Here is a 25,559-nt window from a genome sequence, read left to right as displayed (position 1 = left end):
TTATTTTCCTTAATATGTAAAGTTACAAAAAATGGTAAACATAGCTTAACTAACTAAACTAACTTAATACTGTTTCAACTAAAGAAGAACATTCGTAACAGTATTGTATCGGATTACTTGTGTAATCTATGTAAACACAGTAGAACTTACATATTAAGCTCGACGAGATCACGCGCGCCCCACGATGCTTGACTTCGGTGATCGGACGAGAACCGGTGTATTCAACATGGTATGGACGTTGGCGATGAAACGGTCGTATTGCACGGAGAAAATCTGCGTGTCGTCACAAGTTATTACTAAAATAAAACAAAGCAAAAAGCCAACATCACGTGGTGTTCCCAGGCGGTCACCCATCCAAGTACTGACCACGCCCGATGTTGCTTGACTTCGGTGATCGGACGAGAACCGGTGTATTCAACATGGTATGGACGTTGGCGATGAAACGATCGTATTGCACGAACAAGATCAGTGTGTCGTCACAAGTTACTAAATTAAAACATAGCAAAAAGCCAACATCACGTGGTGTTCCCAGTATCATTTTTCATATAAAAAAAGTTTTCATTAAAGTTAAAATAAGACTTGACCTTGGATCTTAGTTACCAGGTCATAACATAACCGCTGGTATGGACGTTAGCGATGAAATGGTCGTATTGCACGAACATTATCTGTGTCGTCACGAATTACCAAAAGAAAACAAAGCAAAAAGCCAACATCACGTGGTGTCCCCAGGCAGTCGTGAGTTCTATTCCAATCTATCGACCTATCACAATAAAATTTTACGACATCCAGTTATAGTAACCGGCAAACTTCTTGAGCAAATGACCTTGACTGCGCAGAACCGAATTTTAGATCACTTTGGTGGTGAGGGTGAGGCGCGACGGCAGGGGAAATCGTATCGAGCGGGTTATTGGTAGATCAGTCGAACCTTGCGCCCCGCACAGCGCCCTCTTTCCGCTTGCTCCCAAAAGTACGCTTGCGTACAGTAAAAAGTCTGTCGTTATTAATTGTTACGTTATTTGTTATAATTGCTTATTGACTTTGTTGCCATTGCTATATTATGTTGAGTGTTTGTTGATTTTTTATAAAAAATACACTATGCCGCGACAAACTGGTGTAGTATTCAAAAGAAAGGGTAGAAAAATTGTGTACGACGTATATTGCTTCATTATAAAACAGGGGAAGAATGATATGGAAAAAGTAAAACAGACTTCGAAAGCAAGAAAAACATCAGTAAGTACTGTTAAGTGCATTATTAACGAAGCTAAAGGCTCTGGCTTGCTCGCCGTGTTTCGGACTCCGGGTAAGAAAAGATCAGGGAAGAAGAAAGTTACCGGAATGGATAGTTTCGTTCAATCTATACTTCTATACTAATATTATAAAGAGGAAAGATTTGTTTGTTTGTTTGTTTCGAATAGGCTCCGAAACTACTTGACCGATTTGAAAAATTATTTTTCCATTAGAAGCCGACATTGTCCCTGATGAACATAGGCTACTTTTTTAAAAAAAAATTTAATTTTTTTTTTTTGTTTCATGTGTGTTTTAATGTTTCCGAAGCGAAGCGAGGGCGGGTCGCTAGTCTGTAATAAAAAGATGTAATCATAATAACTACATAACAAGCAGCGAAACTCCGTATCGTAGAAAGGCTTCGAAAAATTTGAAGAAGATATAAATTTTAATGGCTCGGAATGAAGCTTACGACGAATTATGAAAGAGCTAGGCTTCAGATGGAAAAAAAAAACAGAAAGTAATCGGAAGCTGGTAGTTGAAAAAAGTAACATTCGATTACTACGAATCGAATTTCTTCAAAAAATAATTAATTATAGACAAAAAAGAAGACCGAACCGACCGAGTTGTAAACTACACCGATGAGCCCTATGTCGACTCATCACGATGATAGCGACTCGGGTGATGAAAACAGTGATGATGATGATGGTCAAGATTATGATAACGAAAAAAATAATACAAATACCAGCTTCGCTTCAACTGAACGAAGACCTGGCAACAGCTCTAGTTTTGACTTAATAGAAGGAATATCTATTTTACCCCAAGATTAAATTATTACAATTATTAACCTATATTTTTTGTTGATGTTCTAATAAATATATAAATAAATACATAATGTGTTGATTTTAATAATTTAATAGCATTATGACGCAGAGTAAATAATGTTTTTGCACGTGAGTGTAGCATGCGCGAACTTACCCCCACTACGTCGACAAATGCTCAAGAGTTTGCCGGCTATTATATTAGTAGATGAAAAGAGTAGCACGGAGACATGAGTGAGTGGCATGGCAATGCATATTTAATTTCACAACGGCAGGACTAGGCTGTTTCCTGGATTTTTCCAGAAATTACACATTGTAGATCAAGTATCATCAGATTAGAAGCTATCATTACAGGACCCTTGACACCTTTCCGATTCCGCAATTTCCGAAAATGATATAAAGTAATACATCAAAATAATTACAAAACTTTTATTTCAACATCTAAAATCAATTACACGTTTAACCAACAAAATAAAACTATAAAAGTGCAATTCTTCGATAATATAAACTAATAAAAATACAACGCTTTTAAAATCAACATATCAAATTAATGAAATTCGATAATATAGTTATAATCTATAAACTACCATTTTTAATAAACTTTGGTCTTTGTTATGCAGTTCAGCTAGTATTTATTTACTTATTAGCAAATGAATGCAATTATTGGAAAACAGAGTTTTATAATTGAAGGCAAAATGGTATGGCTGTTCATTATTTCAATAAACTTTACGTAACAATTTTAATAAGGCCTGGCTTTTCGCAGTCTCTTATTGATTATTCGACGTTCTAAACGACGTTTAATTAAGTTATTAAAATCACAACAGTGGAATGATCGCGCCACTTAATCTAAAATCACGTAGCCTTGTACTCTAGTCACTAAAATAATTAAAACTTAAAAAACGAACGGAAAACGAATATAGTCTTTGGGTTCACTTAATAACGGACTTTCTTTAATGTAATAAGAACATTTTATCTCGTTCTTATTAAAAAAAAAAACAATTAATATGTACTCTAAAATTAATTGAACATTTGGACGGAATACATAATACTTTTGTTTTTGTTAATTTCTTACGAGAATAGTGTTCAAATCGCTTGTGACGTATGTTATAAAAATGTGTTCAATATTGAAAATTAAATAAAGATGGAAAGTGAATGGTTTCCAAGGTTAGTCAAAGTTCGACTGTTTCGAAGATACAGTTTAAAAACTAAGTTTAGTAAAAAATAAATAAGAAATTGTAAACAAAAGATGCAGATCACACTGTTAAATAAATAATTTCACGTTTCACCAAGATTGTAAATTTTAAGGGGACGATCACTCTTTATCACCCAAATCTTCGTTAAAAACGGAGAGATTCTCTTCGGATATTTTCTCTAGGCACCCGCAAGCGAGCGAAGACAGGTTGTTGGCGATGTCCTCTTCGATTTTTCGCTCGAGAAATTCGAAGTCGTCATTGTCCTGGCATTTGAGACACTCGTCGGACGAAGAGTCCTGGTAGCACATCGCGTTCTCGATGTTGACTTCAACCTCGTCCTTGTCATCTCGCGCCGACAACGAGGGACTGCTGTTGCTCATGGCGCGCGACTCCTTTTTGATGGGAATAAATATTTCTGATTTGGGTCGTGCCTTGTCCGGTTTAGCTTTCCTTTGCAGTATCGGCGTGGGCGCCCGTTTCTCTTTGGGCACCCTCTGAATTCGTTCTTCTATGAGGGAGATGCTCCGCTTGAAGACGACCGTGTCTTGCGTCCCGTCAATGGCGTCCCTGGACTCGGTGTCGGAGTTGTCGCAGCGGAAGTATATGGAGTCGCATCCGTTCTCCTGCTTCACTTTGATCAGGCAGCAGTCGTCTTCCTTCTCGCACAGGATCTCGTGCAAGGACCCGTGTAGGGGGATCAGCTTGACCCGTCCGCCGAAGTTCTCCTGCATCTGCGTCGATAGATCGTCGTCTATGTACAAATCCTCTGTACTTCTTGCTTCCTGCAAGACATTACCGAAACATTAGATTATTTACCGTGGATTGATCGGAGAAAGGGCCACAGCGTTCTCGTGTATTGCACCAGCGCTCTGAAGTCGCCTACTGGGGTTACAGCGTGGCAAGGCGTATTGTGTGGCCACACTCGTAGGTGCTACCCTCTCTCTGTTACGTAGCAGTAGTCACGCGTTTCGGTCTGAAGGGTATCCAAATGAATCCAACCGTTTCAGATATAAACCGGAATAAACAGGTAATAAATTTGGAAATTATTTTTTGTTACAAACACTGTATAAAATCGTTAAATTTTTGGGTCATTGAAATTTGTTAATTTTTCAATTCATTGTTTAGATTTTATTATTAGGAACGTTTCGACGCCTACGATAGGCAGGATATGTAGTTCGAATGGAGGAGACCAGAATGCCAAGACACAATTTCATAATACCTACTATATGGCAAATTAAGAGGGCCGTAGAAGTGGCGATGGCGATGGCGACTTCAAAGTTTTCGGTGTCAAGAACTGGAAGGAGAAAGCCCTTGAGCAGAGCAGTCTGGGGAGACATACTGGACCAGGCTAAGGCCCGCCCTGGGCTGTAAGCCCTAGGTGATATTGACATTTCTGACGCTAAAGCCTTGTTCGGACTAGGCGAGTATTTTAGTCGAGTACCGAGTAATTTAGTGGCTAAACTACTTGTTACTGCACAAAAATCGTTCGCATTACGGTCCAGTAGAGTACACAAGTGAGTGGTGTTTTGCAGGATGAACAGACTGCAACGCAATAGAGTGAATCAACTGATTAAGCTAATCGTAATGGTTATTTTAGAAAAGGTGGACGAGCAAATTTGTGATTATGAAAAATAAGTTATAGGTACGAAAATGGATGGATTGAAGAGATAAATTAGGAGCTACTAATGTCTTCTGAGCGAATTAGCATTGGAAGAGATCCCAAAGAATACTTCGATAGTTTAAGAATGTCCGAAAGTTGTGTGAGTTTTCTGTTAACGAAAATACACTCTCAAATTCAGCGCAAAGATACCCATTTGAGAAGCGCCACTAATGAACTCGACTAATCAACAGGTTCGGACTTGTTTAGTCAGTGAGCCAGTGAGCAAGGACGCGTGGTGGGAGGCGCTACTCGCCTGATAAAATAGAACAAAATGGATTGACTTTACTAAATTATTTACTAACCTACTCGACTAAATTTTTGGTGCTCTGACACATTTAGCTACTAAATTACTCGGTACTCGACTAAAATACTCGACTAGTCCGAACAAGGCTTTAGAGCGGTCCCGTACTGAAGCGAATAGGGTTACCTCACCTGAATAGCGTTGAAAGCCTGACACCTCTTCAGTGAGTTGAGGTGCACGTCGTCGGCGGGCGCGTCCCTGGGCGAGGCGGTGTCGCAGACGGTCACGTTGACGCAGTTGTCCAGGACCTGCAGACTGTTCTCGCCCGAGCGGCTGAACGTGATCTGAAGAAGCGGTTTATTGTTCCCGTTGATTTTGACTCGCGAAAACGATTTGATCGGTTCCCTTTTTGTGGTTTTGTCGTCTTCAGCGCCGTTCAGAGATTCGATGACGCCCTTGGTGAGGATGTCTTCGTGTCGGTTCGCGGACGCAGTGGACGCGTCGTCGGATAGTTCGTGGAGCAAGTGTTTGAACTCCTTGCGGATCATATCCCTTATAAAATCCTCGATGCCGTTCGTGTCCGTCGCCTGGTCTATCTTTCTTTCATATTTCTCTTCTATGGATCTGAAAATAAACAGTAAATAGATAAAATATTAAAAATATTGGTTTATGAGGACCTACAACAAAAAGCCAACATCACGTGGTGTTCCCAGGCGGTCACCCATCCAAGTACTGACCACGCCCGATGTTGCTTGACTTCGGTGATCGGACGAGAACCGGTGTATTCAACATGGTATGGACGTTGGCAATAGCCCATTTGAATGTTTTGAAGTGTTATTTCCTAGATTACATATTACCTACTTCTTTAAACTAAATATTCACTTTGAATTTTGCTGTGTAACAAGATTTTCGCATCAACGATATAATACGTTAAACACAATATTAAAATAAAAAGGGGCGATAATCCTAGGATGTAAGATCTATCATACTCTAATTAAGCTACTTAGCTTCATTCTTATGAATTACTCACACTCATACTTATGAATTAACAATGAATTTGCCACGAAATTTTTGTATTTATTCTCTATACTTACGTATTACTAGAATCCCGTCTTTGTACAAGTGATCGATCAGATTCTTTCTGCAGGAAAGAAACATTCTTGGATATCGCGTCCCGCGCTTGACAGAACTGCTCCCACTGAACATCTGCAAATTCAAAACGGCATTTATAATTAACAATATGCCGTTTTCATAGTATTTTATTAATGAAATCCTTATAAATATGTGACACATTTTTTGTTCTTTTGTTTGAATATAATTTTTAAACGTTTACGTAATAACAGAGCATGTGATCATGAATTATTTTTAATCTTGTTAAAGGGTCAAAATAATATTATTTCGATATAGAAAATAATTATTTTATTTAGTACCCCATGCAAGTACAAAGATTTGCGGAACAAAATTCTAAACGCGTACAGTCTATTACGGAATTATATCCGAAGCGAAAACGGAATGGACTAATATATTTAAAAATGTTAGTTTGGCGAAGTGACGGCCAGTCTGATGTTATGTAGTAAGCAGCCTATACAGTCAACGTGGGCGCTGTCACGTCATGTTTATTCCTCAGCACATGCTGTCAGGCTCGTCTATTGACATTGTGCTGTACGCTGTCAATTATATTATCTATATTCTATATCTATATATATAAAAATGAATTGCTGTTCGTTAGTCTCGTTGAAACTCGAGAACGGCTGGACCGATTTGGCTAACTTTGGTCTTGAATTATTTGTGGAAGTCCAGAGAAGGTTTAAAAGGTAGATAAATATGAAAATGCTCGGAATTAAATAAAATAACAATTTTGTTTTGCCTTTGATGATGTCCCTCGTCGGACGGATTTGTTTTGTTTGTTTTAAGTTTATTTTATAAAAAACTTTAGGTCTTTTATTTCTCGATTGAGGCACTACGAAGTCTGTCGGGTCAGCTAGTGTAAGATAAAAACATTTTTTAAACTCTTACCGTTTTTAGTATTACTATTCGGAGAGGCAGCACAAGACCTATATATTTTAGTACCAGACTTCTTCAGATTCAGCTGTGGCAGAGACTTCTGCAGAGTGTCTACGCAGTGGGACGCCGGTTTGACGGCCGGAATTTGACACCTACAATAGCAAACGATTACGAAATATTTTAAATACTGGAAAGTAATACTACAATATATGGGTTTAAAAATTCTAAATATAACATAAATATAACATCACGTGGTGTTACCAGCCGTCACCCATCCAAGTACGTTAGCGATGAAAAGATCGTATTGCACAATGCTCAAACAAAACAACATCATTGTGTCGTCACGAGTTACCAAAGAAACCACAGCAAAAAGCCAACATCACGTGGTGTTCCCAGGCGGTCACCCATCCAAGTACTGACCACGCCCGATGTTGCTTGACTTCGGTGATCGGACGAGAACCGGTGTATTCAACATGGTATGGACGTTGGCGATGAAACGGTCGTATTGCACGGAGAAAATCTGCGTGTCGTCACTAGTTATCAAAAGAAAACAAAGCAAAAAGCCAACATCACGTGGTGTTCCCAGGCGGTCACCCATCCAAGTACTGACCACGCCCGATGTTGCTTGACTTCGGTGATCGGACGAGAACCGGTGTATTCAACATGGTATGGACGTTGGCGACGAAACGGTCGTATTGCACGGAGAAAATCTGCGTGTCGTCACTAGTTATCAAAAGAAAACAAAGCAAAAAGCCAACATCACGTGGTGTTCCCAGGCGGTCACCCATCCAAGTACTGACCACGCCCGATGTTGCTTGACTTCGGTGATCGGACGAGAACCGGTGTATTCAACATGGTATGGACGTTGGCGATGAAACGGTCGTATTGCACGGAGAAAATCTGCGTGTCGTCACTAGTTATCAAAAGAAAACAAAGCAAAAAGCCAACATCACGTGGTGTTCCCAGGCGGTCACCCATCCAAGTACTGACCACGCCCGATGTTGCTTGACTTCGGTGATCGGACGAGAACCGGTGTATTCAACATGGTATGGACGTTGACGATAAATTTATCATAAACTGAGATAGTAAGTATATTAATTTAGGTTAGGTATGTACATATTAATAATGTTAAAATATTGTTATTTATTTTACGTACTTTAATTAGAACGATTGGTTTCTTTATAATAATATGTAATGGAATATTTGAGCGTAATTTTCACCAACTTCCACTAGATGAACATTAATATTTTTCTATTCAAGGATCGATAGTCGTACAGAAAAATAAGTTATATTTGTTGTATTTAAGATTAATGTCCTGACGACGATCACCAGGATAAAAGATTACACATACTTTTTTGAATCGGCTTGCTATACAAGCGTGTTTTTTTTACCTTTATTTATGTATTTATTTTTTCATCCCACTAACTGAATACGCGCCATTTCAAAATTCCTCACCATTTTAATAGTCCATGTGGACTTTAAAACAATTGATGCATTAATTTTTTGTTGTAATATAAACAAAATTATATTTGCGTATCCCATACCTTTTATCTTCTGGTAAGGACATTGAACGGGCATTCTTCCTATTGGCCTCGTATATCCATCGCTCGTGTATTGCGACGAGCGGCTTGACGTTGACTCTCGCCAATAAATCATCCTCTATTTTGTATTTCGGGCCGCGTTCGGAAGACGATTTGAATGACCATGAATTTGCTCGTTCTCGAGACGTCTCGTCCATCTCCGACGACACAAAGTCGTGTGGATGTTCGATTCTGAGGGCAACGACAATTTTTACACAAGAAAAATATTATTACATAAATTATGATTTTTTATTTTTTTTATTGCTTATATGGATGGACCTGGTGTTAAGTGGTTACTCGAGCCCATAGACATCTGCAACATAAATGCGCCACCCACCTTGAGATATAAGTTCTAAGATCTCAGTATAGTTACAACAGCTACCCTACCCTTCAGACCGAAACGCATTACTGTTTCACGGCAGAAATAGGCAAGATGGTGGCACTCACCCGCGCGGACTCACAAGAGGTCCTACAACCAGTAAGAAAACACCAGTAGAAAAACAATGAGTGTAACGTTTTATAATTCCCATCGAACGTAGATTTAAGGTCAGTATGGCTTACATGAACTATTGTGGGTAATTTTTATAAGAGCGCCATCTATTAGCATTTAGTGTATTTTTTCTGCAAAGATATATGTTTTTCTGCCCTCCACGACAGACGAGTTTTACAAATAGTTATGTACGTATTTATTTTAGTTTTATTCGAATCGTAACGTCAAACACAATGAAGACAAAAATTATATTATGTCGTCGCTCTTGGAGCAATGCAATGTGTATTCTTATTCGAAGGCTAATTGAAGCGTATAAAATCAAAGGCAGCTAAATGCCTTAATGTAGTAAAATGGATTAACTATGGCGCCATCTTGTTTGGTTAGTCGGACACGCTTTGGTATTTTCATGTTATAACAAATGCAGCAAATCTCTAGAAAATTCAGTTCAAAATTTTTATTTTTACTCTGTACTCAAATATAAACGAAGTTTTATCATTTAAAATTCAGATTATTAGCAATATTCTCATTCTTTATAAATCTGCTTTAAATTAAAGAATATCGTACCTATCCGAACAAAGTTATTTCAGCTTCTCAAACCGGGAGTGTTGCTAACACTGGCCCTAGCAAGAGCAGTACTTCGATGGATCGGGAGGATCCGTAAGGACGTGTTTAGGGCCGATTTTTGTAGTTTACCTGAATATTTGACAGACGCGGTACCTTTTTTAAGTTAGGAGTAATTAATATGCATGGCTATAAAATAAATTACAATAATCATTTAGCCTTATTCCTGTTTTTCACAGTTCTAACATTTTTTGGTTGGCCTGCATGTTGGTAGTCGTTTGCAGACAAATGCAATTTAATAATTATATTAAATATAATCAAGTGAACGCAAACTACCGTTTAAGTCCCGTAAAGCAATCTCGAATGGTATCCACGCTCTCAGGAGTCCTTTCATTTTTATCTTCTTCGGGACTACTTTTTTCAGAAAAATATGGTTTCTCCGACATTGAACATACAGACGTGGCTGGAGTTTCAGGTGCTGAGCGAACTGTTTTGAAAATCAATTAAAAAAGAATAAAATATAAAGTCATTTTGAGTATAAATTATACTACAGCAAAAACCAATAATTATATGTATGATGTTTCCAGACGGACGCGACATTTATTTTTGTAGATAAAGGTCCGTTTTATTTGGTATCATCGTTTAGATGTTTTTAATTGAACTTCAATTAAATTTACCTCATACAAATAAGTTTTTTTGTTAAGATATTTTTTCCAAATTTTAAACTTTAAATGATTCTCCTGTAAAGTTGCAAAATGTCGCTTAAACCAAATAGCCTTTCACCCCTCGATATTATTATTACTATTTGTTACTACTAACCTTCTTTATCCATTGACTTTAAAATGTTCTCTTTTGATTTCTCGAAACATCGATCGGAAATATTAAAGTCCCCAGAAAGCCAAGCATTTCTTCTCAGCTTGGTACTCCTTGCTATAGGCGTCGTCGGCAAACTGTAGTTTTTTATATCGAAATTGTACGACGGGCGCTCAGAGCCGGTGGGCTCTTTCAAAATAGGACGTATAGAATCGAAATTGTACTCTGGAACTTTTATGTGTAAGGGCTTGTACGACTGAGGCGTGAAACTCTTACTTAGCTTAGAGAGAGGGCGCTCGACGCTTTGATCTCTATTGTTATTGTTGTTGAGTTCAAAATTGACAGTTCGATTGGGACTGAATATGCTACAGTACTCTGTGGAATCGCTCCGATGCAGAGTTCCGGGTGTGCCAATGTCTTTAATTCTTGCTCGTATTTTAGTGATCGGCGTCGAGCACGCACTAGACAATCCCTTTTCCGACAAACGATCGTATTGTAAAGACATCTTCTTGTCGGTTACGAAACTTTTTTCCGGGTACGAGTATATTGGGTCTTCGTAATCTTTTTTGATGGTTTCGTAAACGGGGCTGGCGTCGCTTCGAGTGCATTCTTTCTCGCTGCTCTCAGTGGAACTATCATGGCGGTCGTGAACAACTGAAAAATATTTTACGAAACATTTACAGCGTCTCTCTCTATTGATTAATGATTTTATATTTTTTCTTTGTGTCTGGAATTTTTTGTCGTTTCTATGCGTTTACACCTCGGTATACCAGTAGAGTTAAGGTGTACTTTGGTTAGCACATCAGTTTCTAATATATTATAATCTATATATAGGGAGTCCCAAAACTCAACGATAACCTGGTACCGGGCGAGAGGCCAAGGTATACCAGTTATGAAAAAAATAAGAAAAAAATCCATGTCACTTAGTCAAGCGATGATAGACATTTTTCGAAAAAGTTAAAAATTTTACACCCTTGGTCGCATTTTTAGGTACTGTGATCGCAATTTTCACAATTTTACAGTGATTTTTTTAATAATGTTATCTCAAATAACAGTGCTATTAATCGTAACCACAAATGAAAGTAATAATCATTGTTAACTAAGTAAAATAAATTAAATTTTGACGAGTTATGGTTTATAAAATTTATGTCAGTCAACTTTGACACTCTACGTTGGAAAAAAATGTACACTACCTCAATGAAGTAGGAAACCTATGGAAATGAAACGTCAACCAAAATTTCGTGCCACTGTGACGTCATCTGGCCACAAAACATGGCGGCTTTAGTGCTGTACAAAAGATTTCAATGTTATCAGGTTTTATCGATAAACGTTCTTGGCTCATTTTATTTTAAATATTGTTGAGTATTATTTATTTGTAGAATTTATACTTTAATGGGAAGTAAGTATGTATATTGTTATGTGCAAATATGATATGATTTAGATGGGTGAAATCTAAGACAAGTTCGTCCTTCGAATTTGCCAAGTAAACGATATGATGATTTTTAAAAGTTGCTACACTGATTTTATAAAGTTGTCGTTTGTCGCAAAACAGAAAGATATGGCGTAGTTCAAAGCCATCAGCCCATTTCTAGCATGCTAAATGTTATCGTATTTTGAGTACGTGTTTTTCTTAGACTATTACAATCTATTTTAATTGTTTTGCTGACTCTAAAGTCCGTAACATACTACCGCAGCGCACCCCAAGGAAGGTGCGCCGCACCATTTGAATCACTTTCGCTTGAGAGTGATTCAAATTTTAAACTTATCAAGGGACCGCGTGAAAAAAAAAACACCTACAGAACATTTATTCATTAATTACAAACGTCATTCCTTGTGACTTCCTCTCTAAAACCACTTAATTATTAAATATTTAACAAATTTACAATAGTGTTTTACTCACTGCGGAATAAAACTATTTTATTTAAATAGTTCCGAAGAGATTTTGTCGGTAGCCTTTTTCCCGAAATATCTAAACAGAATGTCTAAATATGTTTTGATGACATATTTTAAAGTGGTATTTATGATTAGTGTCATGATCAATAGATTCCGACCGAAAAATGGATTTTTCGGATGAGGGCTCCATAATGAATTTAAATACATATAGATAATAGTTTTAGGGCATCGACTTTCTTGAGATCCTATAAAATACGTTTTAATTATTATTTTTGTATGTTTTAAGCATGATAAATTATGAAATTTTATATAATCAATCATATTAAATCGATATCAAAGTCAATAAATAATGTACAACCCAAAACAGACGGCCGAACTGACGTGACAATGACATTTGGCGCGCTAAACATGGCGGATTTTCGGCCTCATTAGACGGAGACGGAGATATTTACGTATATTCATGTTTCATTTTATGTACGCACTGAAATACTGTTATATTGTTTTCTTGCGAGTTAAAGTGCTGAGTAAGAACGAGATAGATATATGTTTATGTATGTGCCTTCAAAATGGGTGCTATTTATATAAGCAATTGTACGTATAGAACAATATGTCGTGTCCCTACTATATAGGTCTATGCACTACCTATGGCAAGTTTTTTTGAAAGATGGCCCACTTAGTCTAGATTTCAAAATAGTACAACACTTGCCACTTTTCTTGCCAATAAAACTGCTATTTCGTATTTTTTGCGAAAGGAACTCATGGAAAATTTAATCAAAATAAAACGGTAAATTATCGTAACACTTTATTATCCTCCTAAAACTAAATTCCTTTTGTTGGTTTTAAGTTTATTTTATACAAAACTTTAGGTCTTTTATTTATCGATTGAGGCACTACAAAGTTTGTCGGGTCAGCTAGTATAATATAGATAGATAGAACATGTTTTTTTTTGTCGGTACCGACAGACGAGCTCACGACCTGTCTGGTGATAAATGGTTGCTGGAGCGCATACCGTGCCTCAATACCCTACGAGCCGATTGGCAGTGAGTTAGCAGGTCGGCAATACCACTGTAAAACACACTGTCTCAACAAATGAGTGTATTTCTGCCGTGAAGCAGTAATGCGTTTCGGTTTGAAGGGTGGGGCAGCCGTTGTAACTATACTGAGACCTTAGAACTTATATCTCAAGGTGGGTGGCGCATTTACGTTGTAGATGTCTATGGGCTCCAGTAACCACTTAACTCCAGGTGGGCTGTGAGCTCGTCCACACATCTAAGCAATAAAAATAATAATCTCGTATTGCGTTCGAATAACATACATTTCACGCTTTTAAAAAAACAACTATTAAACAAAACAAAAATGATGTTTTGTTAAGCATGCGCAGGGCGTACGAGTGCCTCACGCAGCTAGAAATTGATGACCCGCATTTGATGCGGTTAAATAATGATGTTATTTACCTGCTCTATGTTCTACGTTTTTTGGACTCTGACATTCAGAAGCCGCAGGTGATGCAGTTTCCCATTCGGCAGTGCTGAATGTAGCCTTTTTGTGAGGAAGCCGTGCCGGTATTATAAAGTAACCCAAGTAATCCAGGTCGCGCTAAAAATAAATATTTAATGGTATAAATATGTATGTACGAATATTATTTACTAGTATTTCTTTAAAAAAAAATTATACAACCAGTACATACTCGTAATAATAGTTGAAATCTTGTAAATCATCGCGCTATTATGTCCGACTATATACAAAGTATGAAACAATGGAATTTCTGGATTGCAAATAAATTGCGAAACAAAGAAATCAACAAAAAGCCAACATCACGTGGTGTTCCCAGGCGGTCACCCATCCAAGTACTGACCACGCCCGATGTTGCTTGACTTCGGTGATCGGACGAGAACCGGTGTATTCAACATGGTATGGACGTTGGCGATGAAACGGTCGTATTGCACGGAGAAAATCTGCGTGTCGTCACTAGTTATCAAAAGAAAACAAAGCAAAAAGCCAACATCACGTGGTGTTCCCAGGCGGTCACCCATCCAAGTACTGACCACGCCCGATGTTGCTTGACTTCGGTGATCGGACGAGAACCGGTGTATTCAACATGGTATGGACGTTGGCGATGAAACGGTCGTATTGCACGGAGAAAATCTGCGTGTCGTCACTAGTTATCAAAAGAAAACAAAGCAAAAAGCCAACATCACGTGGTGTTCCCAGGCGGTCACCCATCCAAGTACTGACCACGCCCGATGTTGCTTGACTTCGGTGATCGGACGAGAACCGGTGTATTCAACATGGTATGGACGTTGGCACGAGGACACTCGTATTGTACACATACATGTATATTTTTTATTGCTAACAGGAAATCATTCGCTCTCAGCTCACCTGGTATTAAATAGTCACCGGAACACATAGACACCAAACAATTCAATGCCGCGACCCATCTTGAGGTATGAGTTCTAAATCTCAGTTTTTAGAGAACAACGGTTGCCCCACCCTTCAAACCGAAACGCATTACTGCTTCAACACAGAAATAGGCAGGGCGGTGGTACCCATTCGTGCGGGCAGTAATGGGTGTTAAAAGTTACTACGATTTAACATTCTTAACAAAAAATTAATAGTATTTATATTTATCACTAAGCAATTTTTTATTACATATTTAATAATATTATAATATCATGTAATTTATAAAATCGTTGATATTTAAACTTAATTTTGGTACATATACGAACTCAATACCTATGTAGTAAAAATAGTCCGGTATAAATTAACTGAGACTAGATGGGTCGTGACAATTGTATCATCGACAGTAGCCAACTGAATAATTCTCCTCAGATCGCCTCAGTGGGTCGTGATTTAGATCTGGGGGTAGATTCAGCGAAACATTGCTCCAGTTAGGGCTTGTATTAGCAACCCCTCCAAGATCAGGCCCCGGAAGCGCACCTAACAAACCGCGCATAGTTGGGATAGCCCCTTAGGTTCCCAGCGATTAGGTAAGGAAAAATGGCTTTATCTTTATGTGATAAAGTTCAATACAATAGAATAACTTTGTTCCGTGTCGCGTCGCAATATAAGACGTTATAGGTTCGTCGTTATCACGAAGCACTACTTGGAATTGACCCGGTTCATCAATGTACACAATCAAAACAAACCTTTTGACATCTTGAAGTCTGGCGGTTCATTGGGGGTCGTGTATAAATTAGCAGAGTTTACCGCAATTCTTAAGAACTTACCTTTACGTTTTGCAAAGTTTTCTGCAATGTGTCCAAGTCGATGCGTTCGTTCCTTTGTACTTTCAAGCCACTCTGTAGGAGCGCCAGCAGACAACCCGGATAAGTTCCATCATTAGGTAAGTTAACGCCGGACCTCCACAACGTGTATTGTTCCTTCAGTTTTTCGCGGCTCAAGTCCTTCCAAGGTCGTAATGCTACAAATTGGACAGTTGAATGATGTGTTTGTTGAAAGCAGAAAGCTTACAGGACTGTGATTTATTAAATACAGTGCTCATAAATATTGTAAATAATCAAAAATCAAATAAATACATTTCATAACTTAAAAACACGCTTCTTTGAGCACACGATTTTTATAAAAACACAAAAAGCAATGGCACAGACTTTTTCACATAATAAAATTTAATTAATTCATTCCGATAAATTTGGTGTATGTTAACAATTTCAACTTTCCATGGTGCGTTAGAGTATATCCCACCGTAAACAACAAGCTAACTAAAAGGTATAATAGCCGGCAAACTTCTTGAGCATTTGTTGACGTAGTGGGGGTAAGTTTGCGCATGGTACACTCACGTGCAAAAACATTATTTACTCTGCGTCATAATGCTATTAAATTATTAAAATCAACATATGTATTTATTTATATATTTATGAGAACATCAACAAAAAATATAGGTTAATAATTGTAATAATTTAATCTTGGGGTAAAATAGATATTCCTTCTATAAGTCAAAACTAGAGCTGTTGCCAGGTCTTGGTTCAGTTGAAGCGAAGCTGGTATTTGTAATTATTTTTTTTCGTTATCATAATCTTGACCATCATCATCACTGTTTTTATCACCCGAGTTGCTATCATCGTGATGAGTCGACATAGGGATCATCGGTGTAGTTTACAACTCGGTCGGTTCGGTCTACTTTTTTGTCTATAATTAATTATTTTTTGAAGATATTCGATTCGTAGTAATCGAATGTAACTTTTTTCAATTACCAGCTTCCGATTATTTTCTGTTTTTTTTCCATCTAAAGCCTAGCTCTTTCATAATTCGTCGTAAACTTCATACCGAGCCATTAAAATCTATATATTCTTTACATTTTTCGAAGCCTTTCTACGGTACGGAGTTTCGCTGCTGGTTATGTAGTTATTATGATTACATCTTTTTATTACAGATTGAACGAAACTATCCATTCCGGTAACTTTCTTCTTCCCTGATCTTTTCTTACCCGGAGTCCGAAACACGGCGAGCAAGCCAGAGCCTTTAGCTTCGTTAATAATGCACCTAACAGTACTCACGGACGTTTTTGTTGCTTCCGAAGTCTGTTTTACTTTTTCCATATCATTCTTCCCCTGTTTTATAATGAAGCAATATACGTCGTACACAATTTTTCTACCCTTTCTTTTGAATACTACACCGGTTTGTCGCGGCATAGTGTATGTTTTATAAAAAAATCAACAAACACTCAACAAATAGCAATGGCAACAAAGTCCACAAGTAATTGTAACAAATAACTTAACGATTAATAACGATAGACTTTCCACTGTACGCAAGCGTACTTTTGGGAGCAAGCGGAACGAGGGCGCGGTGCGGGGCGCAAGGTTCTACTGATCTACCAATAACGCGCTCGATACGATTTCCCCTGCCGTCGCGCCTCACCCTCACCACCAAAGTGATCTAAAATTCGGTTCTGCGCAGTCAAGGTCATTTGCTCAAGAAGTTTGCCGGTTACTATAGCATAGTTTTTAATGCACCAACCCCAAACAGTTTACCGCAAACCGAATTCAGAATTTGAAAGTATTTTTTGTTCTGATCCTCCTGAACCAGATATTTAACCAAAGTAATAAAATTATGATATTGTCATCAGTCCTAGTCATAGGTAAACATATTTTCAAGTTAACCGGGCGTCCTGATGTTGGTGAAATTAACGTTGAAATATTCCATGTTTCACAATCATGTTACAAAATAAGATTGAAAAGTACAACGCCATTATCAGATAGCGAAAACACACGTCGAAGCTACTCGACTTGCCCAGAATGTTCTCGATAAATCTAGGGATGTCGTATAGCCTATAAAAGTGTTGCAGAGATGGCACGCAGCAGTTAGTAATCGGAACTAACATCGAACGGATCACTTGAAGCGAAGCGGAAGAAGTAAATTAAGAATGTTAGTGTTCTAGAGTGTTCTAAGTGTTGAATAAAGTTTTAATTTATACTTCGGCAGAATTTTTTTTACCCCGATCCCCAGCACGTAGTACTACTACTGGAACGGAATCGCGACCCACTGAAAAGATCCGGCGAGATACTCAGTGGGTTCTGTCTATGTGTTAGTTCGCTCGTCGAACTCTTCGTCATAATCGACCAGTTCGACGAGGACGGTGACCGGTGCTTGAGGGTTCTAAAAGCACCGAGAGTGAATCCGGACTCATCGGATTCGACAAGAGATGTTTTGGGCGACGCCAGCTTTGCGTTGCCCCGTCGCGGTCGAATAAGGCCAAAGCATGTATTAATGACCACTACATTCAACTCACCGTTACAACATTCCCAGAGAATCAAACAGAGCGAATAAACGTCGCTTCTGGAGCACACATACACGACCCCTGCGTCGTTAGGTGTAAACAATTCCGGAGCGTGCCAGTTGTAAAATTCCGAAGTCTCATACGATTTATATGATTTTTCAACGCAGTTCGATAATCGGTATAATTCAGATTGATTTTCGGAGATGAGAGATTCACAGTCATTCGGTTTTACACGGGCACTATCTGTAAAAAATACAATTAGAACGTAGTGTAATTAAAAATAATGATAAATAAATAAAAGTAATGATACCATAATATAAATGTAAGAAAGATGATACGTCGTAGAAGCAGTAAATACTCCCGCTTGAAGGGTGGGGCAGCCCTAGTATTTTTATTATTTATTTATTTATTTATTTTTATACTTTATTTACAAAACAAAACTTGTACACAGGCAGACTTAATGCCATGGGCATTCTCTTCCAGTCGACCATAGGGTGGTGCAGAGATAATGCATGGTAGGTGCATTAACAAAAGAATATCTTCCTTAAAATAACATCTCAGTATTATACAATACACATAATGTTAAATATAGGTACTTATATATATTACATATGTCTTTGTATGCATAAATAAACATACTACAATTTAATATACCTATGTATACCATAATTACACACAATATAATATACATGTAAAGTAATAATATATAAACACACATGAAAGTACACAATTTAGTATTATATTTAAGAATGGCTAAAAGTAAAAAAATAATAATATCATAATTGAAAAATAAAATAAATTAGTTTGGAGATGGTTCTTCCAGTTTTTTGTGGATGTATTTGCGAGCTTTGAGTTTAAAAGTAAAGCGATTGCTGGTCATCCTGATTTCTTTGGGAAGCGAATTCCATAATATTATGGACTGTACAAAGAAAGAAGAATGTATAAAATTTGAGCAATGGATAGGACATTGTAAGAGATGATTATGTGAAGAACGTAGACTTTTCTCATGGCTTGCGTTCAAGTACCTAAAATGCGATAGTACTAATCTACTAAGACTCACAGAGCATTTTTCAAGGTGGGTTGTTCTTGTCCTCCGTTTTTGTTGAAGTTTATCGGCTCCGGTAACCACTTAACACCAAGTCGGCCGCGAGCTCGTTCAGCCGTATGAGAAAAAAATTGAAAAAGAACTGTAGTTAGTTAGTGTAGTGTTATTTAATGGAATATTTTCATAAAAACTTAATATTGCTTGAGTTACTTTTAAAACCTGCAATAAGTCAACATTTTGTGGTTTTTCCGGGCGGTGGACGTCAATGATAAAAGCCGCGTATGACGGGTGAAAAGCTGTGTGCCGTCACTAGTTACCAAAAGAAAACAAAGCAAAAAGCCAACATCACGTGGTGTTCCCAGGCGGTCACCCATCCAAGTACTGACCACGCCCGATGTTGCTTGACTTCGGTGATCGGACGAGAACCGGTGTATTCAACATGGTATGGACGTTGGCGATGAAACGGTCGTATTGCACGGAGAAAATCTGCGTGTCGTCACTAGTTATCAAAAGAAAACAAAGCAAAAAGCCAACATCACGTGGTGTTCCCAGGCGGTCACCCATCCAAGTACTGACCACGCCCGATGTTGCTTGACTTCGGTGATCGGACGAGAACCGGTGTATTCAACATGGTATGGACGTTGGCGATGACACGATCGTATTGAACGAAGAAAATCTGTGTGTCATCACGAGTTACCAAAAGAAAACAAAGCAAAAAACCAACATTGAGACCTTAGAACTTATATCTCGAGGTGGGTGGCGCATTTACGTTGTAGATGTCTATGGGCTCCAGTAACCACTTAACACCAGGTGGGCTGTGAGCTCGTCGATCCATCTAACCAATAAAAAAAGAAAAAAAAACCCATATGGACGTTGGCGATGAAACGGTCGTATTGCACGGAGAAAATCTGCGTGTCGTCACTAGTTACCTACCAAAAGAAAACAAAGCAAAAAGCCAACATCACGTGGTGTTCCCAGGCGGTCACCCATCCAAGTACTGACCACGCCCGATGTTGGTTGACTTCGGTGATCGGAGGAGAACCGGTGTATTCAACATGGTATGGACGTTGGCGATGAAACGATCGTATTGCACCTTCGATCGTCCTCCACACGGATTTCCTCCCGTATTAGAAGGAGGAATCTCACACCCCCGATTACTCTCTTTAGTCAATCCATACCCTGGGCCAGGAAGGTCAAGTACCTGGGCGTTACCCTGGATGCATCGATGACATTCCGCCCGCATATAAAATCAGTCCGTGACCGTGCCGCGTTTATTCTCGGTAGACTCTACCCCATGATCTGTAAGCGGAGTAAAATGTCCCTTCGGAACAAGGTGACACTTTACAAAACTTGCATAAGGCCCGTCATGACTTACGCGAGTGTGGTGTTCGCTCACGCGGCCCGCACACACATAGACACCCTTCAATCTCTACAATCCCGCTTTTGCAGGTTAGCCGTCGGAGCTCCGTGGTTCGTGAGGAACGTTGACCTACACGACGACCTGGGCCTCGAATCTATACAGAAATACATGAAGTCAGCGTCGGAACGGTACTTCGATAAGGCTATGCGTCATGATAATCGCCTTATCGTAGCCGCCGCTGACTACTCCCCGAATCCTGATCATGCAGGAGCCAGTCACCGTCGACGCCCTAGACACGTCCTTACGGATCCATCAGATCCAATAACCTTTGCACTAGACGCCTTCAGCTCTAGGAGCAGGCTTAGGGACCTCGGTAACCGTACTCGTCGAACTCGACAAAGAGTTCGCCGTGCAACCTAACCCATGAATCAGCTCGCTGAGTTTCTCGCCGGATCTTCTCAGCGGGTCGCGATTCCGATCCGGTAGTAGATTCATTCGCGAAGCAGCTACTCTTGAGTTGTTAGGTCTCCTTCGGAGGCGCTCGGGCAGCTGTTAGCAAATCCCACCCCTGCTGGCTGAGCCTTTGCTCGCCCACCTGTCCTGGTGAAACTGGAAAGGCCTCCGGGCCACCAGTAATCCTTCAATCATAAAAAAAAAAAACCTTCGATCAATAATAGTACTATTGCACGAAGAAAATGGGGAATAGACATTTCTTGTCACCATAATTTTTATTTGTCATTATTTGTATTATACTTACTACACTTAATAGATCTATCGCCACGAAACATTTTCATTCTCAGATAAAAAAAGTGTTCCCAGGTATGAATTATCAAATTAATGTTAATAATTTATTGTGTAAAATCGATAATCGATCCGTGACTGCGACTCCTTTTTATTTGTTATTTTGTCACCAATACAATAGTTACAGTTTATTTCGTTCAGTTATTAAAATAATATTATTGGTTACCAATTTAATAAATCAATTTATAATTTTAATGAAAATATGTTCAGAGACAAATTGGCGCGCTTTCCGGCCTCAACGAATGGGTCGTAGGTAACTAGGTAAGATCAAACGATGCGCTGGCTCACATGGGTTCACCAGCGACTAATAATGCATTAGAATAACATAACCGAGTAATTAAAGATGAATACACGCTCCGTGAACGTTTGCCACTGTCTCTTTTCTTGATAGTTGCTTCAGAGTTTGTAAATGGATCGTCGTTAGCTGTCGATGAAGTATTTGCGATATTACAAAACTATGACTGAAAAACTGGATAGAAGCCTACCAATGGGCGAAGTTGCCCAAAGAAGTAATACTCACGTATAGTGACGATACTTTTAAACACGTACCGGCTGGTAAGGCAGACAAAATGCAAAACTTAGAAAATGCATGGACAAATTTTGATGACTACAAAGTCCAATGGTTCAGCAAACGGAGAGTGGATCTACACAATATTGATTGGATGCATGGGAAATGCAACTGCCCTGCGTTTTACAAAAATTATATGTGCAAACATATTATCGGATTAACCATACGCTTAAAGCTGGCCAACCCCACACCAGAAGCAAAAAATGTGCTTATCGGCTTCGATCAACAATTATTACTATTACACACTAACATTTAACAATTATTATTACATATACAGTCGTGGTCAACTAATTAGGGACAATCTCTAGTTAAGCCAAATTGTGAATATTTTTTTTATTTTCCAACGAGTCTTAGCAATATTCCATATCTTTTACATGTAAGTGTAATTAGTCATTTATGTGCGCGATTATACAAACAATAACAACTTCTTAAACATTAAACCTCTTTACAGTATAGCTGATACAATATCATAGTGCTATTGGTTCAAAGAATGCTGGCTGGCCATTTAATTAGGGACACTGAGGTATTGCGTTCTAATTTCATAATTGGAATTTTAATACTTTTTTGTTTCTTTTCTTTTTCTTTCTTTGTTTAGTGGTCGTTTTCGCGGCAATCCAGATTTTTTTATTTTAAGTTTTGAGAATTATTTTGAAGAAAAATGGGCAAAAATAAAAGTTGCGATCCAACACTACGAAAAATTATCATGAAGTTTGTCGAGCGTGGTTGGTCATACCGAAGGATAGCACAACATTTAAAAGCCAACATCACGTGGTGTTCCTAGGCGGTCACCCATATGAACATTGGCGATGAAACAATCGTATTGCACGAAGAAAATCTGTGTGTCATCACTATATTTACCAAAAGAAAACAAAGCAAAAAGCCAACATCACGTGGTGTTCCCAGGCGGTCACCCATCCAAGTACTGACCACGCCCGATGTTGCTTGACTTCGGTGATCGGACGAGAACCGGTGTATTCAACATGGTATGGACGTTGGCGATGACACGATCGTATTGAACGAAGAAAATCTGTGTGTCATCACGAGTTACCAAAAGAAAACAAAGCAAAAAGCCAACATCACGTGGTGTTCCCAGGCGGTCACCCATCCAAGTACTGACCACGCCCGATGTTGCTTGACTTCGGTGATCGGACGAAAACCGGTGTATTCAACATGGTATGGACGTTGGCGACGAAACGGTCGTATTGCACGGAGAAAATCTGCGTGTCGTCACTAGTTATCAAAAGAAAACAAAGCAAAAAGCCAACATCACGTGGTGTTCCCAGGCGGTCACCCATCCAAGTACTGACCACGCCCGATGTTGCTTGACTTCGGTGATCGGACGAGAACCGGTGTATTCAACATGGTATGGACGTTGGCGATGAAACGGTCGTATTGCACGGAGAAAATCTGCGTGTCGTCACTAGTTATCAAAAGAAAACAAAGCAAAAAGCCAACATCACGTGGTGTTCCCAGGCGGTCACCCATCCAAGTACTGACCACGCCCGATGTTGCTTGACTTCGGTGATCGGACGAGAACCGGTGTATTCAACATGGTATGGACGTTGGCGATGAAACGGTCGTATTGCAGGGAGAAAATCTGCGTGTCGTCACTAGTTATCAAAAGAAAACAAAGCAAAAAGCCAACATCACGTGGTGTTCCCAGGCGGTCACCCATCCAAGTACTGACCACGCCCGATGTTGCTTGACTTCGGTGATCGGACGAGAACCGGTGTATTCAACATGGTATGGACGTTGGCGATGAAACGGTCGTATTGCAGGGAGAAAATCTGCGTGTCGTCACTAGTTATCAAAAGAAAACAAAGCAAAAAGCCAACATCACGTGGTGTTCCCAGGCGGTCACCCATCCAAGTACTGACCACGCCCGATGTTGCTTGACTTCGGTGATCGGACGAGAACCGGTGTATTCAACATGGTATGGACGTTGGCGATTAAACGGTCGTATTGCACGATGAGGATCAGCGTGTCGTCAGTTCGTCACATTAGCACTCTTATTTATAAACAAATATATAACTTCTTTGTAAATATATAACTGATGAAACCTCGTCATTAACGTTTAAGTGCTTCAAGTTTCTTTTAAAGAAAAGTGTGAAAAGTGTTATTAGTTAAATAAATTATTTTTCATACATTATTTGTTAACAATAAAAAAAAATTCATCGGCTGCATTCCGAATTATTTAGTTTTGGCGAGCAGTAACCACGTAGAATCAATTATACAATACATATCTTGCTACAAACCTTGGATGGCCTCATACTGCGGTTCGGGGTTGTATACCTCATATTCTTTCTCTCGTTTGAGTAATGTTCTCGGCACCTTCGTACAGGGACCCACGTCGACCAGCTTGGCCGTGTCGTGATCCGTTATCATTACACACGCGCTGTTCAGTTCCGTGTGTATGAAACCTTGCATTCGCAAGAAAACTAGAGCATTCGATATGTCCAGTGCGTACTGCACCGCCGTCTGAGCGCTTAGTATGCGACCCTGAAAACAACAAACTGGACCTTAGAGATCATAACAAAATAAATGAATAAGCGCATGCCCGTAAGGGGCACCGTACTACAAAGAACGACTTTAAAATTCAATGCAAATGATATAAATAAATTTAGCATGTATTAAAAATAAATAAATAATCCTGTAATCGAATATATGGCTCTTCCCAAAAACGTAAGCTTCGAAAATAACTTCTTGAGTAATGACTGTGATAAGGTACACGTGAAAGAAACAAAACATTAGATCAGGTTCATATTTTAAATCACTAAATAAAATCTAATAACTCTCACTTTATTTTGAAACCAATCAAAACGTATGATGTCATACGAGGCTAATCGTTTTACATTAGTGTGTTCTTTTCATTGTATTTTTCACAGCACTTTAATGAAGTCACAAGTATGTAATGAAATAGCATTCAGTTTTATAAAGTATGCAAGGCCATTATTTAATACATATGAGTGCAGACCGACTGCCTGCTATAACGAAGCTCCGTTCATCAGCTGATTATGATGGAGATGCGTAAAGGAGCTCTGTGTGCTTAGTGCGAGTTTTTTAACGTTCTCGATAGCGTAAAAGTTAGCTCATATTTGTATGGAATGGGATCATTTGCGTACGTTTGCCCCTAGGGGCGCTGTTCCAACTGCATACAAAATTGGCTTAACTTTTAGAGAGAGAGAGAGAGAGAATACACTTTATTGCACACCAAAACACAATTTACATTCAAAAAACAATTAAAAAAAGCAGATACATTTGTACAATAGGCGGTCTTATCGCTAAAAGCGATCTCTTCCAGACAATCCTTTAATTTATAGAAATTCTGGAAAATATAAAAAATATAGCAGGTATGTTGCGGTGTACTATAGATAATATATTATAGAAAATATATACATACAATAAACAAAATATATACCGTTTACATATAATATGAAATATATACCAATATACGTACTTACATACAATACATACTAATATACTTACATACACATAATACATCAACAGTATGGAAATAATAAATGATGATGCAAACAAACAGCACTAAGAAGATAAGTAGTGTTCCTTCATC

At 38.7% G+C, this 25,559-nt stretch overlaps 1 protein-coding gene and 18 non-coding genes across 21 annotated transcripts in view; all 19 read right to left on the bottom strand.

Moving 5' to 3' along the window:
- Nucleotides 1-317: 317 nt before the first annotated feature.
- Nucleotides 318-436, bottom strand: LOC114251129 (5S ribosomal RNA). The gene has a single exon (XR_003625088.1). It is a non-coding gene; the product is annotated as a 5S ribosomal RNA (ribosomal RNA).
- A 2,024-nt stretch (nt 437-2,460) lies between these two features.
- Nucleotides 2,461-25,559, bottom strand: part of LOC114251098 (uncharacterized) — a 41,633-nt gene continuing 18,534 nt past the window's right edge. For all 3 annotated transcript variants that reach the window (XM_089736409.1, XM_089736408.1, XM_028185295.2), the window contains 11 exons: nt 24,244-24,487; nt 18,227-18,457; nt 15,708-15,901; nt 13,935-14,076; nt 10,594-11,241; nt 10,111-10,261; nt 8,688-8,915; nt 7,156-7,295; nt 6,234-6,345; nt 5,331-5,763; nt 2,461-4,020 (listed from right to left, as the gene is read on the bottom strand). In XM_089736409.1, coding sequence (XP_089592535.1) covers nt 3,358-4,020; nt 5,331-5,763; nt 6,234-6,345; nt 7,156-7,295; nt 8,688-8,915; nt 10,111-10,261; nt 10,594-11,241; nt 13,935-14,076; nt 15,708-15,901; nt 18,227-18,457; nt 24,244-24,487 — 3,186 coding nt within the window. In that variant the 3' untranslated portion in view covers nt 2,461-3,357. The remainder of the gene's footprint in view (nt 4,021-5,330; nt 5,764-6,233; nt 6,346-7,155; nt 7,296-8,687; nt 8,916-10,110; nt 10,262-10,593; nt 11,242-13,934; nt 14,077-15,707; nt 15,902-18,226; nt 18,458-24,243; nt 24,488-25,559) is intronic.
- On the bottom strand, nt 5,828-5,946 carry LOC114251124 (5S ribosomal RNA). The gene has a single exon (XR_003625083.1). It is a non-coding gene; the product is annotated as a 5S ribosomal RNA (ribosomal RNA).
- On the bottom strand, nt 7,515-7,633 carry LOC149500476 (5S ribosomal RNA). Its single transcript, XR_016324940.1, has one exon. It is a non-coding gene; the product is annotated as a 5S ribosomal RNA (ribosomal RNA).
- On the bottom strand, nt 7,705-7,823 carry LOC149500475 (5S ribosomal RNA). The gene has a single exon (XR_016324939.1). It is a non-coding gene; the product is annotated as a 5S ribosomal RNA (ribosomal RNA).
- LOC114251123 (5S ribosomal RNA) lies at nt 7,895-8,013 on the bottom strand. The gene has a single exon (XR_003625082.1). It is a non-coding gene; the product is annotated as a 5S ribosomal RNA (ribosomal RNA).
- LOC114251122 (5S ribosomal RNA) lies at nt 8,085-8,203 on the bottom strand. Its single transcript, XR_003625081.2, has one exon. It is a non-coding gene; the product is annotated as a 5S ribosomal RNA (ribosomal RNA).
- Nucleotides 14,287-14,405, bottom strand: LOC114251130 (5S ribosomal RNA). The gene has a single exon (XR_003625089.2). It is a non-coding gene; the product is annotated as a 5S ribosomal RNA (ribosomal RNA).
- Nucleotides 14,477-14,595, bottom strand: LOC149500474 (5S ribosomal RNA). Its single transcript, XR_016324938.1, has one exon. It is a non-coding gene; the product is annotated as a 5S ribosomal RNA (ribosomal RNA).
- On the bottom strand, nt 14,667-14,785 carry LOC149500473 (5S ribosomal RNA). The gene has a single exon (XR_016324937.1). It is a non-coding gene; the product is annotated as a 5S ribosomal RNA (ribosomal RNA).
- LOC114251121 (5S ribosomal RNA) lies at nt 19,597-19,715 on the bottom strand. The gene has a single exon (XR_003625080.1). It is a non-coding gene; the product is annotated as a 5S ribosomal RNA (ribosomal RNA).
- Nucleotides 19,787-19,905, bottom strand: LOC114251120 (5S ribosomal RNA). Its single transcript, XR_003625079.1, has one exon. It is a non-coding gene; the product is annotated as a 5S ribosomal RNA (ribosomal RNA).
- On the bottom strand, nt 20,213-20,331 carry LOC114251119 (5S ribosomal RNA). The gene has a single exon (XR_003625078.2). It is a non-coding gene; the product is annotated as a 5S ribosomal RNA (ribosomal RNA).
- Nucleotides 22,867-22,985, bottom strand: LOC114251116 (5S ribosomal RNA). The gene has a single exon (XR_003625075.1). It is a non-coding gene; the product is annotated as a 5S ribosomal RNA (ribosomal RNA).
- LOC114251137 (5S ribosomal RNA) lies at nt 23,057-23,175 on the bottom strand. Its single transcript, XR_003625094.2, has one exon. It is a non-coding gene; the product is annotated as a 5S ribosomal RNA (ribosomal RNA).
- Nucleotides 23,247-23,365, bottom strand: LOC114251136 (5S ribosomal RNA). Its single transcript, XR_003625093.1, has one exon. It is a non-coding gene; the product is annotated as a 5S ribosomal RNA (ribosomal RNA).
- Nucleotides 23,437-23,555, bottom strand: LOC114251135 (5S ribosomal RNA). Its single transcript, XR_003625092.1, has one exon. It is a non-coding gene; the product is annotated as a 5S ribosomal RNA (ribosomal RNA).
- On the bottom strand, nt 23,627-23,745 carry LOC114251126 (5S ribosomal RNA). Its single transcript, XR_003625085.1, has one exon. It is a non-coding gene; the product is annotated as a 5S ribosomal RNA (ribosomal RNA).
- Nucleotides 23,817-23,935, bottom strand: LOC114251115 (5S ribosomal RNA). The gene has a single exon (XR_003625074.1). It is a non-coding gene; the product is annotated as a 5S ribosomal RNA (ribosomal RNA).

This window comes from Bombyx mandarina, chromosome 21 (genome assembly GCF_030267445.1).
Source record: "Bombyx mandarina strain Sakado chromosome 21, ASM3026744v2".
Classification (NCBI taxonomy): Eukaryota; Metazoa; Arthropoda; class Insecta; order Lepidoptera; family Bombycidae; genus Bombyx; species Bombyx mandarina.
Note: the sequence above shows the minus strand (reverse complement) of the source record. Positions and strands in the feature narration are given on the sequence as shown.